A 14,919-nucleotide genomic window follows, 5' to 3' on the forward strand; every position below is an offset into this window, starting at 1 on the left:
TAGGTAGTTGGTATACTAGATATTTAAAATGATATGACATCTTATGATGTAGTATAATCTTGTTAGATAATTAGTCAACAAAAAATGCTACATCGGACATAAAGCCATTGTCCTGCCTATGACTATTCTGTACTGATCCTTTTCTGAGTATTAAATGAATGTATAAGCATCAAATTTATGAATATATATTTATCATAAAAAATAAAAAAGAGTATACCTATTTTGCTGAAAAAACATTATGCAAAATGTAAAATGTTACAAATTTATTTACTATTGTGATTATTATGCAAAATTATATTGTGAATCAGTGTCCATATTGCACGATAAAATACTGATAAATGTTTATTTTTTAATATACCGAATACTAATTTTTAATATATACTATATGTTTATTTAAGATAGTATACTAAAATGAACTTACAGTACAATAAAAATAAATTTTAAGAAAATAACTAAAAATATTGAACACTAAAAATGAACATGTATGTCAATGGTCAACGGTATAATGATTGAGATTATTATAAATGGGTCTAGTTCAATGGTTTGAAGCAAAATTTGGACAAGTTCTATTACATGGACTTCCTAAATTTTACTTCATGATGTGACATGTATTGATAATTTTATTTTTTTTTTATGTGAGTCCTAGTACAAATGTTTACATTAAGATTGCATATATAACAATAAAAGTTTAGAATAAAAAAATAAGAATACACATAATATTTTTTAATTTCACAGTCCAAATTCAATATCCCAAGAAATGGAATACCACATAAACTCTTATTACTCATGAAAATATCACATCCTTATCTGTCATAGAACATTTTTTTTTTTCTTTTTCATTGTTTATAATAAGATTTCATCATTGCGCCAGATAGGGGTCAAACCTATGACTTTCTACTTAGGAAACAGATGCTCTATCCACTGAGCTACAAGCGCCATGTTAATGTAGTTTCTAAATATATAAATTTTGTGAGACTCATGAAAATATCACATCTTTATTTGTCGTAGAACATTTTGTTTTAAAAGGGTCAACATGTATATATATTGACACGAGCTCGAGCTCTTTTTTTTTTTTTTTTTTTTTAATTATATTGTTATATTTAATTTTTTGTATTTATAATAATACCAATAGGACTTCAGCATTGCGCCAGATAGGGGTCGAACCTATGACTTTCTACTTAGGAAACAGACGCTCTATCCACTGAGCTACAGGCGCCATGTTATTATATTTATGTAGCTTTTAAATATATAAATTTTATATACTACTACTATTCTTAATATTATGAAAAATTGAATTAAAAATAACTTAAGTCAAGCTTCATTAGCCAAATCAGACAAACAAAATGGGACAGAGAGAATACTTAATATACATACAATATTTTGCGCTAACACTAGTATTATGGCAATTTGAATCCACATTCAACACATGTACTTTTTTTTAAAAATGTATCAACACTAGCTCCCTAAATTATTATAAAAGTGACGATTATCCCCCTTTCTATTAAATGGATATTTTTACACTTAAAAATAATGGTAAAACAAGTATTTCATTTACTTTTATTCTCCAACAAATTATTGCTTATATATGATAATAAGAATAAATATGAAAAAGGATAGACACCATATGTAAATATTATAATTGTAATTTTAAACTAGTGCTAGTAACATGAGTAAGAATTAAACACAAATAATTCATTAATACTAATTTAAAATTAATGAATTATTTGTGTTTAAGTCTTTATTAGCAATAACTTAAATTTATAATTATAATATTTATAAATAGTATCTGCTATCTTTTTCTCATATATAAACAACAATTTATAATTTATTAGAAAACAAAAATAAATTAAATACTTATTTGTTTTATTTTTAAGGGTAAAAATATCTATTTTTATATAATGGAGGATAATAATCACTTTTAAAATAACAAATGGACTAATGTAGATGTATAAATAATTTAGGGGATGAAAAATAACTATAAGCATATAATTAATGTGAAAATTTGTCATTTTTTCATACAATTAACTGTCCTCACCCAAGACCTTCAAAAAAAAGTGTCCTCACCCAACAAATGATTCTATATTCTTATTTTAATACAAAGTACTTTTAAACCAGTTAGGTAATCTCAAATGTCACCATAATGTTTCCCCTTTTCCTTAGGAAAAAATAATAATTTATTGGTTGTAGGCCATTTGAGCTATTACATTGTAGTATCTGTTCATATACTTTCTCAACCTACTGAAACACAAAGAACCAATAACGCCTCCATTGAGGCTCGAACTCATAATCTTCCAAATGAAAGTCCAACCCGGGTACCATTAGACCACATAGTCCTGGTGCACATATTACAATTTATTTAGTGTTTATACAATAATAGTAAGAGACTCGTAAATTTAAAGTCCAAATTTTTTAAAATTATGATTGTCTTTTTTTTTAAAAAAAAAAAAATAAAATTATTATGATTGTAAATACTTTGTGAGTCAAAATTACTTGATTTTTATTTATTGGAATAAGGGTCAAATAGGCCATCGAACTGCACACAATAGTGCAATTAGGCCACTGAACTTAAAAAAGTTATAATTGAGTCCCTAAACTAACCTATTTGAAACAATTTGTCCAATTTACAAGTTTTCCCTCTTTCCAACAGGTCACCCAATTTAAAATATATTTTAAAAAATAATTAAAATAAACTAAAATTATAAATAATAATAAAATAAATAAATAAATAAATAAAATAAAATAAAATAAAAACATCTCGTCTCCTGCAGGAGACGAAGAACTTATCTTCGTCTCCAGCCGGAGACGAGGAAACCTTCTTCGTCTCTGGCCGGAGACGAGGAGACTCTTCGTCTCCGGCTATGGCGGCGAAGGTATCTTCGTCTCCGGCTATGGAGACAAAGTTCCCTTCGTCTCCATGGCCGGAGACGAAGATACGTTGACGTTTTTATTTTATTTTTTTATTTTTATTTTTTTAAAAAAAATATTATAATTTTAGTTTATTTTAATTAATTTTTTTTTAAAATTATTTTTTAAAAATATTTTAAATTGGGTGGCCTGTTAGAAAGGCAGAAAACTTGTAAATTGGACAAATTGTTTAAAATTTGTTAGTTTGGACTTAATTGTAGCTTTTTTGAGTTTAGTGACTTAATTGCATTATTGTGTGCGGTTCGATTAGGGACGACAATGGGTCGGGTGTGGGTCGGGGAGGGCTACATCCATCACCCGACCCACCTTATATTTTCTCCACCCACCCCCACCTCCAACCCGCATCGGGTGGACTTTTTCAGAACCCACCCCCACCCCCACCGAGTGCGGGTGCCCACTACGGGTACCCACCACTTATCATCTTATTATGTTTTTCAAAAAATAATATTTAAATTATTTACACATAATAAAAAAATAAAATCCATTAGTGATACTAAAACATAAATAATGGAAATATTTAAATATAATAACTAAATTGTTAATTTTAAAAAATAAACTTAGTAGTTTTGATATAAAAAATAGTAAAAAGATACACGGAGTTATATAAACTATTATAAATAACTACATACTAGTATTTATTTTACTATTATATATATATACACACACATGGTGGGTCGGGTGGGGTTCTAGGCGGGTCTTGTACATAGAACCCGAATCCAACCCGACCCACCGCGGGTTTTCTTTTTTAAGACCCACCCCCAACCCACCACCCACCACAATAGTTATGCTGTGCAACCGAATGTACCATGCGCATGGTGCATACGGTTTCAAACGACGTCGTTTTGACAAAAACGCGCGTCCCACTTTAAAAAAAAAAAATTCAGGTTCGATTCTCAGCAATAGCATTATTGTGGATATATAGTTATGAATTTCTGGATATATAGTTATAAATTTGTGGATATATAGTTATGAATTTATGGATATTTAGTTCATTCATTGTGGATATTTAGTTCATTCATTGTAGATATATTTACTTCATTCATTCACTGTGGATATATAGTTATGAATTTATGGATATATAGTTATGAATTTATGGATATTTAGTTCATTCATTGTGGATATTTAGTTCAATCATATATTGTGGATATTTAGTTAATTCATTGTGGATTTTTACTTCATTCATTCATTCATTGTGGATTTTTACTTCATTCATTCACTGTGGATATATAGTTATGAAATTGTGGATATATAGTTATGAATTTCTGGATATATAGTTATGAATTTTTGGATATATAAAAATGCTATTGGCGGAAATCGAACATGATTTCTTCTTTAAGTGGGATGCGCATTTTTTTAATCAAAATGGCGCCGTTTTGCAACCATATGCACCTTGCAAGGTGCATTCGGTTGCACAGCATAATTTGCGCCACCCACCATCACCCAAAAAAACCTAATTCATGCGGAGTGGATTCGGGTGGATATCCACGGGTCGGATTGCTTATTTATTTGACCCTTATTCCTTATTTATTTTTATTTTTTTTGAAAACAAAATTACTTGAATTAAAAATTGTAGATCATGTGAATTGTGAAAGTAGAAAGACTTCCCAATGCAAATAACCAAAAGTACCCTTATAATTTTATGAAAATTAAAATGCATCCGTACAGCACAAAAAATCACACACTTTTCTTCAGACGTGATGAAAGGACTATTTTGAGAGATTCTCCAAGGTGTTTCGTTGGATAGAAAATATTTTTTATAGAAACTGTTTTTTTTTTTAAATAGAGAAAAATTTTATTTTTTGTTGTTTGATTAGATGAAAAACATTTTTCATTAGAAAAACAATTCTTTAAAGTTGAAGAAAACAAATTCTTAGCAAAAGAGTGATATTTTGTTTTTCACATGACATGAGAAGTAAACATAACATGGTTGCAGGGGCGGATTCAGAATTTTTTCTACTGTGGGGGCGAAAGAAAAATAAAATGAAACACTTAGAGATCGAGCCATAAATATTGTTGACTATGGATAAAAAATAAAAATACATTAAAACATAATAAAAAAAAAATATTCAAAACAAAAACATAGTTCAAATAGAAATTACATTATAAATCATTCTATCTCACTATTAATATTTATAAAAGAAAACCCCAATGTTACATATAAAGAATCCAATTGCCGTCAAGATTCAAACCCAAGACACTCCACACATTTGATGGATTATATTAACACGGGGGTCCGAATTAATTAACTCGAATATATGAACGAATGTGACAAGTATAGGAATTAAACGAATAAAGAATGTAACAACGGAACGAAATATGCACAAATATACGTCATGAGGAAGAATATTGTATTAATTGTGTATAAAATACTATTACAAAGGTAATGATTATGTAATAACGAGACAAAGTATGTGATTAGGACAAGAGATGTTTGAACAAGACACAAATGAGGGTTTTTATATATACTCTAATGCGCCATAACAACCCCGGAGAAATCGGTGGAGGTCCTCTCAACCGCATTGGACTGCAATGCACGTCGCGAGACTTGGATAACGCGGAAACCCCGCCCCTTGGCCGAGCACGAAGCTTGGCCAAGCGACAGACCACGCGGATGGGCGACCTCATGGTTGGCTGACCATAGGGTGGCAAACCCTCGAGGTTGGGTGGCCGACCCTAGGGGTGCCCAACCACGAGGTAGCCGATCATCGAGGTGGCCGACCGTGGCATGGCAAACCATGGGATGGAAGACCATCCCATGGTCTGCTCGCCCGACCTCGGTGTGGGTTCATCCGGTGCCCCAGGTTTGATTTGCTCCATATTGTTCCGCTCTGGATCCATTCGTAATTATTCCATCTCCATTTATTTAAACTAAATCATCATTTGGTTTAGTTTTTGTACATCTAGTATTTATACGCATTTAATTTGTATATTTATAAGGGGCCTATAGCTATACATACAAATGATACAATATATATAAAGGGGGTGGGGGCAGCTATCTCCACTGGCCCCACTGTGGATCCGCCTTGCATGGTTGGACAATTATACCCTCATAAAAGTTTTCTTAATTACATGAGTGATATTTATGCTTAATTTATCATCTGTTATAAATAGATTTATGGTGGATATTAATAATAGCTTTGTAACGTCTGTAACGGATGTAATTATTCTCTATTATTATATCTCTTCATTGTATCTTAGATAAATAGATCAGTGTACTATGATGAAGATGAGAAATAAGATGATCCTGACCTTCCCTCTCCATTCTCTGTCTAATTTTGTTTAACACGTTATCAGTACTTTTCTCTTCCACAATCTGAACGCTCCAGGCTGGTGATACCAATCTGGATCGTGTTCGTGACATCCTTGCAGACTTGGATTGTAGAGGCGTCCGTTTATCTCCATCGGCGGTCCGTTGGCTATAGGCTGGTGATGAGGGTTCGGAATGGTGGCCGATGGTCGATCAGATACCGGCGATGGTCTCGGGAAAGGTTCTCCGTCGTTCGTCTCTACTCGGATTCAAGATCAGCCCCCGTTGATTTTTTTTGATATTTTGAGCGGTCAAAGTCGGAGATGATATCTTCAGCCTCGCTCAGTGGTTTCGAGCGATGGCCAAGGCTTGATTGCTGCTCATCGGGCGCCCGACCATCGAGCACCGTCCACCCCAGTTGTTCCGATCGATTTTCGCGACTCGTCTTCCTCGCGGAATGAGTTCGCGGATGATTGGTCTGGCGAGTCAATTCAGCATATAATCGTCCATCTGGCCAGTCAACTCAGCGAGAAAATCCTCTCCTTAGCCGTCGTCGCTCTCTGTTTCAGTTCTGGCGATTATTATTGGTAGAGGCATATTGGTCTTTATATTCATAATTTCTTACAATTCTAAAACCCAACCAAACAATGAAATTTATATTCCTAGTAATTACTGATGGATCTCAGCACTAGCACTGTACCCATCTTGTGATTGTTGTAAGTCAAGCACACTTAACCACAAAGTTTTTCGGCTATCTGGTTGTCATATCCTACTTAAAAACCAATTGGTGATAAGTTGGTAAACATTAACCATTTAACCACATCTCTCAATGGTAAGTCACAGCGCCACGACTCGAATTGAGCAGGGACTGAACTCGGCCAACTTGGCTGACACCCAACAATTTCTTTTCTACGAACCAACAAATGAATCCATTTTTCTGATAATTTGTTTTCAATGGAATTTCAATTTCATTCATCTTCAAATATTTTTTGACGAACCAAACAGGTTGTACTCGATGAATTTCATTGCCAATATTTGGCTGTTAAATTCAAAAAATTCTTGATTTGATATTTGGTTAAACAAAAAAAAAAAAAAACAAAGTAAAATATGTTGAATTGGAAAGATTAAAAAAAAAAAAAAAGGAATCTAGAAGACTTTTTTGTTAAAAACAAAAATTATTATGACTTTTAACTAAATTTAACAACATCATATGATATTTGACTTCACTGCATAATGTTATATATATATATATATATATATATATATATATATATATATATATATAGTAGAAGGGGGGGCGGGGGGAGGGGGGGTGGAGGGTAAAATAAAGATGTGCATCTAAGTGTGAAAAAATTACAAAATACATTTTATGATATATAAAAGTGAATGTATGCCTCTTATAACATGTAAAAGTGCAACTCAATGAAAAATGTATTTTTTAAATAAAATTGTGTGTAGTGCACTTTTAGAATTCACATATTTTTTGTTAGTACATTTTTACCTATTTGTAATTTTGTACAATGCACGAAAAATGCATACACTAGGGAACAGTTTTCACTTGGTGTAACGCGTGTGTATATGTATAGTCAAAAGTAAAAGCCATGGTGTCGATCCCCCATGATCTGGCTTTGATACCATTTATTAGAATCGAACACTTAACAATACACCAAAAATTATAATTCATTGTGAATACGTAATTTTATTTTCATAACATCTTCTTGAAACAGGGTGTTGGACTTGACTCAATAATTTCTCTAGCCACCCGTTGTTGGACTTGGTCCTTCACTAGTCTTCGCCCAACACACACACACACACTGACACACGCACACACACGCGCGCGCGCACACACACACACACACACACACACACACACACACACACACACACACACACACACACACATATATATATATATATATATATATATATATATATATATATATATATATAACAAAATTTTTGGATGTGTCTTTCCTAGAATTAGGAACCACCAATTTGTCCCTATGGGTCGCTTTACTGATTGTAAAAGTAAAATTTGTCACAAGAGACTAAGGATCAAGTCTTATTATATGTGAACAACCTCTCGAAATGAGGCGCAGTGAATAAAAATTTAACCTTTATTAGACAGCTAAGTCACACAAATTATGCATAGTAAATAAAAATCAGTCTCTATTGGTCAATTAATTAAGTCATACAAATTGTCTAAGGTGTGGGGACATATGGAGTGAGCGATTCCGCTTTTTTTGTCACAAGAGAAGCGTCAATCTTGTTGTTTATATATATAGAAGCAGTAATAATTTAGACAAAGTTTTACTTTTTTTGTCATCACTTCCATCTCTACTTTGGCTGGGAGACCATCTCCTGCTCTGTAACTCTCTCAGTCAAACTCTATTTTAATTTTTCCATATATAAAAATATATATATGCGTGTGTGTATATGTATATGCGTGTGTATGTATGTGTGTATATATATCTCAATCATCTAATCTAGCTGTGCGAATAATCTCTGACAATAGGAATTATTATTATATGGACATGGTTTTTAACTAAGGACAGTTGTGCGTGCGGAAGGTTTGAGTTTAGGGTGAGTCAACTCAACTCGACCGAGTTATGGGCTGTTGGCAATCGACGTTCTCCAAGGACCGCCCTATCTCGGAGAAGGATCACCGGCAAGGGCAGGGCCACACGCTCCTCTCCTCAAATGGGAAAGACAGCGGGGGAGGAGGAGGAGGCGGCGCCGCCTCGGAGGGGGGAGCTAGCGTGTTCGCGGAGTTCTCGCTGTCGGAGCTCAAGGCGGCTACTAACAATTTCAGCTCCGAGTTCATTGTGTCCGAGAGCGGGGAGAAGGCTCCGAATGTGGTGTACAAGGGCCGCCTGCAGAATCGCCGCTGGATAGCTGTGAAGAAGTTTACCAAGACGGCGTGGCCTGATCCTAAGCAATTCGCGGTAGTTTTATGTGCCTTTGTTGATTGTGATTCTGCTTTTTTTGGAAATTTAGGGTTTAAGGTGATTCTGTTACTTGATTGTTTGTTCAAGGACGAAGCTAAGGGTGTTGGGAAGTTCAGGCACAAAAGGCTTGCTAATTTGATTGGGTACTGCTGCGATGGTGATGAGAGGTTGCTTGTTGCTGAGTTTATGCCTAATGATACGCTTGCTAAACACCTATTTCACTGTAAGTGACTGAGTTTTTTTCCCCCTTTTTTGAGCATTTTCTGTGTTCTGTCTTATTAGGAACTAGTGTTATTGGCAAACTCACTTTTATTGCAAAACCATGGTTGAGAATGCTCACTGAGTTTATTGTCTGTTAACCCGGTTAAGAATTGTGAATGCTGCCACATTGAGGTTTTATAGCAAAGATTATGTGTATGGAGTATGCAGTTAATTTGTACTTTTGTAGAGTTGCGGGACTCGTTGTCACTAGGCCATGTTTTAACATTCTGGGTTGAATGCTGAGAAAACTCGCATTCCCTCTTGACAGAATATGTCTATGCTTATTGATGTTTAGTTTAGTGGTTTACTAGGTAGTATTCGGGAGAAGAAGAATATGTCTATGGTTATTGATGTTTCTGCTTTTAAGAAAGATCATTGATCTTAATAATTTTTGGAAAATCAAGATATTTCCAACTTTATTGCGTTTTCTGTTAAATTGGAATTGAGAACTAAAATCTTTGGGGCAAGTGCTAACTGCTTAACTTTGCTCTTCAGTCTTCAGTAAAGCATGGCACTATCACATGTTTCACTGCATCTTTTGGACAAATTGTTAGACTACATAGTTTGCAACCTTGTTCTATCAGTTCTAAAGGGTCACTTTGCTTTCTTTCCTGTTTAAGGGGAAAACCAAACCCTTGAGTGGGCTATGCGTCTCAGAGTAGCTCTATACATTGCTGAAGCATTGGATTATTGTAGCTGTGAAGGCCGACCATTGTACCATGACTTGAATGCTTACAGGGTTCTTTTTGATGAGGTATTTCATGCACATATACTCATAAACTTTTTAAACGTGCTATTTGTATTGATGAAAATATCTAATTTATTTCTGCCCCTAAGTCATTATTTTCAGGATATTCTAGTTGGAAAATTTTGTTGATTTGGCATATGCTCTCTTTGCAGGGTGGTGATCCACGGCTTTCTTGTTTTGGGTTAATGAAGAATAGCAGGGACGGTAAAAGTTATAGCACAAATCTTGCATACACGCCGCCTGAGTATTTAAGAACTGGTAAGTATTTCTTTCTTTCTTTGCTTCTCTAACATAAGGTGTTATTTTAGCAAGAATTGTGTATTTATCATCTTTTGTTGCTAGTTTCATTTTATTTACTGAATATATGAGAAATTATATTCCCAGAGTCAATACCCAAAGTGGTCCTCGACTATAGTGGTTTTTCTTAATTTTGTCCTAAACGACTTTGGTGACCTAATGTAGTCCAGACTTTTGTGTTTTTGCTCGATTTGGTCCTCTGTTTGTTATTCCGTTAAATTGGTGTTAAATAAAGGGACAATTCAGTAATATAAATATTGGTCTCTCTTTACTCTCAGACCTGTGAAGTGCGAACTTTCTTTTTACAAATTACTCCCAGACTTGCCAATCAAATTTTATATTCGCAGGTTTGGGAGTAATTCGTAAAAGAAAGAGGGACTTCGCACTTCACAGGTCTAGTAAAGAGATGCCAATATTGAAATTTCTGAATTGTCCCTCTATTTAACACCAAATGGACTGAATAATAGACGGATGACTACATTGAGCAAAAACACAAAAGTCTGGGTCTACATTGAGTCACCAAAGTCGTTTAGGATGAAATTGAGACAAACCATTATAGTCGATGACCATTTTGGGTATTAACTCAATATTCCCTTGTACATTTGTCTATTGCAGGGAGGGTAACACCAGAAAGTGTTGTTTTCAGCTTTGGGACTGTCCTCTTGGACCTTCTCAGTGGAAAGCATATTCCACCCAGTCATGTAAGTACCTGAAGAGATTATGGTGCTAGCAGTTCAAGTTAATGTTTAACATTTGATTAGCATTTCTCTAGAATGTGCAAATCGGATTCTCTGTAGCTCACTAATTTAGAAAATTAAAGATTTGTTGTGTAGCTCAATTCTCCAATCACAAAGTACTTATCAGTGCATCAATTTGTGTTAAGATGATTTCAGGAACTATGCAGTACAGACCAAATGATATGTTACAGTCCCTTGGGGTATGTTCATTTCAATTGAATTTCATATTCATTTCACTGTGAAATGAACATGCAGTTCATCTAGAATGAGCAAGACATCCATTGAAATGAGGATGAAATTCGTTCAGAACAGACATCTAGTTCAATTAAAACAAATATAGAAGTTTTGAAAAAGATTATGAAGTCCAAAATGAACATGAAGTTCAATTGAAATAAACTTGAAGTTTAATACGAATGATTGTGAAGTTCAATTGAATTAGAAAAATTAGGCATTTCCTCGGAGCACCATTCTTGGTTCCCTGGGAATACACCCCAATAGAGACCATAGAAGGAGAGTAAAGATTTATGATAGACTGTCTTAGAGGCTAGTTATCCTTTTCTGAGCAGTGTATGTAATTAAGCACCTTCCAGGAATTTCAAAACATCCTCAAAATACCCTTTGTATATTCAATTCAGTTAGTCTTTACTAAATGGTACCTAAAGAGATTATGGTGCTAGAAGTTTCAAGTTAATGTTTGTATACATACACATGATAATTGTATTAGGCTTTTTTGGCTATGAATGTTCAGATGGGCTTTTGAGGACTGATATGTCCATTATTAAACTCACATGGCTATTATGTTTTTTTATTTTTTGCGCCTGGGGGGGGGGGGGGGGGGTATTCCCTACATTGTTAAATGTGCCAGAGACTGGGACTACTTGGAAATGGGTCATAGTTAGACTGGTTGAATTGGTCTAATTTGGGTTGTTATCATTATGATGCCATAATTAATTACTTGTCCAAAGCAAATATAATGGAAGCCTAAAATTACCTGAGAAAATGCTCTAGATTTGATGACGTGTTGTCACAAAAGCAAAAAGAAGAGAATATTCCAAGTTGGTCGGGCCGTTGGCTTGGTAACCACAAGGTTCCAAGTGTGATTCCCAATGGGAACGGCCTATCGGCCTTCTTGGTTTGAGTTGGTCAGCTATGGGCAACCTATGATGGTTTACCTTCTTGTGGTCCTTTGCCAGCTAGGGTCACAAGGCCGGGTTTACCCATGCGCACCTTCGGGTAGTGGCTGCGGGTTTTCCTTGTCACCCAAAAAAAAAGGGAGAGAAGATCTGATGATATTTTGCAGCAATGCTTATAGAGCTTAATTCCTATTACCTACCCGAAAAGAAAATAGTTCTCAATTCCTATTGCTGTTGTTTTGATTCAGAATTTAAAAAAAAAAATGCATGGATACTGTGTCAAGTTCAACTTCATAAAAAGTTTTCTCTAATTTATTATTAGGCCATTGATATGATAAGGGGGAAAAATATACTTCTGTTGATGGATTCCCATTTGGAGGGCAATTTCAAGTCAGATGAGGCAACTGTGGTGTTTGAACTGGCTTCACGATGCCTGCAGTATGAACCTAGAGAGCGGCCAAACACTAAAGATCTTGTTGCAACCCTTGCTCCATTGCAGAGTAAACCTGAGGTGAACCCACATAATTCCTCTCTCCATACGGCACTTTCTTACAGTTCACTCTCTTTTTAACATGCTTTACTTGGACTGACTACTAAGTTCCTGTTTCCTTCTTGGTTGCGTCATTTTCTTTTTTATATCTGTTTTATTTTGTTGAAATACTGTACGCATTTACAGAATTACATTCCACTTATTTTCTAATTTTGGTATGCTTTATATTCAATTTTAGCTGTCACTTTCTTCTACACTCCCACCCAACACCCACCACCACAAAATATAGGGAAAATCTAATTCTACAGTTCTTTCTTGAGGGCTGCATGTTTCAGTTCACAGTATTCAATTTTAATGTCTAATGCAAAAAGTGCCTGATCTTTGGCATGTGCCTTCTTCTTTCACCATTCCCCTATTCTTTTACACCCTTATCCCTTTTAATATCTCCTTGCAAATACATACTCTATCAGTTAACAACTATGAAGAACGAACAATCTGTTATGCGCAGCTTTCTTAGGTTTTACTTGACTATATATGCTGCCAGGTCCCATCTCATGTGATGCTGGGAATTCCAAAGCATGAGGAAGCTCCACCAACTCCTCAACACCCCCTGTCTCCCATGGGTGATGCCTGCTCAAGAATGGATCTCACAGCAATTCATCAGATTCTGGTAATGACTCACTACAAAGATGATGAAGGAACAAATGAGGTAATTTTCCCGACCAAAGATGTATTGCAAAAGTGTTTATGCTTTATCTTATTGTATATTTGTATGTTTTTTTTTTGTGTGATTGTCAATGTTGTAGTTATCTTTCCAAGAGTGGACTCAACAAATGAGGGATATGTTGGAGGCAAGGAAGCGTGGTGACTTGGCATTCCGGGACAAGGAATTCAAAACTGCCATAGATTGTTATTCTCAGGTATTTGAATTTTCCTAATCTCTTCTAATGCAAGAAAGACCACCAATGTATTACCTGATTGGTTATTGACATTGTTCATACTCAGTGGCTCACATCCGAGTATTTCTTGTATAGATGATTCACTCACTCCACTCACGTTGCTGAATGTTTGTTCATTTTATTAATTAATACAAATCGAATAACATTTGTGAAGGCCATTGGCCCATTGCCCCCGGAAGAGTGTGATGAATTTACTTACTCTCCATGGATTTCCATTTTTCATCTATTTTTGGTCAGACCACAAGGTGGACCACAAGGTGTTCTGAGCAGACCCTAATTGTAGGAGGAACCTTTAAGCCCGTACCATACTCAGACTAATCCCCGTTCGCACCGGGCTAGGGGCAAAGTGTTGGCCAAATTGGTTTTTCCTTACGAGAGGGGGTTCAAACTCCCGACCTCTCTTAAGGGACAAGAGTGCACGGCCACTCATGCCAATCAAGCTGGTTTCCATTTTTCATCTATTATAGCTAAAGAGGTAGGTATTTTTTACCAGTCCTAAAGGTTGGTTTGTTTGTTTGTATGAGTGATGCAGTTCATAGATGTGGGTACAATGGTATCCCCAACAGTGTATGCACGGAGGAGCCTGTGTTACATCATGTGCGATCAGCCAGATGCAGCTCTTCGAGATGCAATGCAGGCGCAATGTGTGTACCCAGACTGGTCAACCGCATTTTATATGCAGGCAGTTGCGCTGTCAAAGCTAGACATGCACAAAGATGCAGCGGATATGTTGAACGAGGCTTCCACATTAGAAGAGAAGCGGCAAAAGGGCGGAAGAGGATGAGGATGATGTTGAGAGAGACACTGTCTTGAGAAGAAAGATTAATCTGTTTATTCTTTTGTAGCCATGCCATGAAATGCCTCGGTAAATTGTTGTTAAAAAAAAAAATCAAAAAAATCACTAAGATGGTGCTGTATCATTTGGTTTGCGTGTGATTTTCTTAAATATTAAGTAAGAAATGTACAATAGGGAAGGGAAAGGGAAGGGAAGGGAAATACATGGTGTCACTTTCCATCAATGTTGTCAATTTTTCACCCTAATATGTCAGAATGAATAATTACAATATCTTAATTTGTACATCTATAAATATTACCAGACCATGTATGCATGTATGTATGTATATGACCGTTGAAATGATACATTGCCTAACCCAATATATAGCTCATCCTTGCC

General features: G+C 35.2%; 1 protein-coding gene and 2 non-coding genes across 3 annotated transcripts; 1 reads left to right on the plus strand and 2 right to left on the minus strand.

Annotated features, from left to right (window-relative positions):
- Positions 1-863: 863 nt before the first annotated feature.
- On the minus strand, positions 864-936 carry TRNAR-CCU. The gene has a single exon. It is a non-coding gene; the product is annotated as a tRNA-Arg (tRNA).
- A 207-nt stretch (positions 937-1,143) lies between these two features.
- TRNAR-CCU lies at positions 1,144-1,216 on the minus strand. Its single transcript has one exon. It is a non-coding gene; the product is annotated as a tRNA-Arg (tRNA).
- A 7,301-nt stretch (positions 1,217-8,517) lies between these two features.
- LOC109184543 (probable serine/threonine-protein kinase At4g35230) lies at positions 8,518-14,858 on the plus strand. The gene is made up of 9 exons (XM_019334558.1): positions 8,518-9,117; positions 9,208-9,343; positions 10,002-10,135; positions 10,282-10,387; positions 11,042-11,127; positions 12,619-12,807; positions 13,331-13,495; positions 13,593-13,706; positions 14,278-14,858. The coding sequence occupies exons 1-9, from the start codon at positions 8,782-8,784 to the stop codon at positions 14,527-14,529; spliced, it is 1,518 nt and encodes a 505-aa protein (XP_019190103.1). The 5' UTR covers positions 8,518-8,781; the 3' UTR covers positions 14,530-14,858.
- Positions 14,859-14,919: the final 61 nt, after the last annotated feature.

The sequence above is a fragment of the Ipomoea nil genome, unplaced genomic scaffold (assembly GCF_001879475.1).
Source record: "Ipomoea nil cultivar Tokyo-kokei standard unplaced genomic scaffold, Asagao_1.1 scaffold1262, whole genome shotgun sequence".
NCBI lineage: Eukaryota > Viridiplantae > Streptophyta > Magnoliopsida > Solanales > Convolvulaceae > Ipomoea > Ipomoea nil.

What these genes read in the sequence shown, in the direction of transcription:
- LOC109184543 (XM_019334558.1), top strand. Translation starts at nt 8,782, where the DNA reads ATGGGCTGTTGGCAATCGACGTTCTCCAAGGACCGCCCTATCTCGGAG. An exon ending in GCCTGAGTATTTAAGAACTG is followed by an intron (nt 10,388 to 11,041) that starts GTAAGTATTTCT and finishes TGTCTATTGCAG; the next exon opens with GGAGGGTAACACCAGAAAGT. An exon ending in CCATAGATTGTTATTCTCAG is followed by an intron (nt 13,707 to 14,277) that starts GTATTTGAATTT and finishes TGAGTGATGCAG; the next exon opens with TTCATAGATGTGGGTACAAT.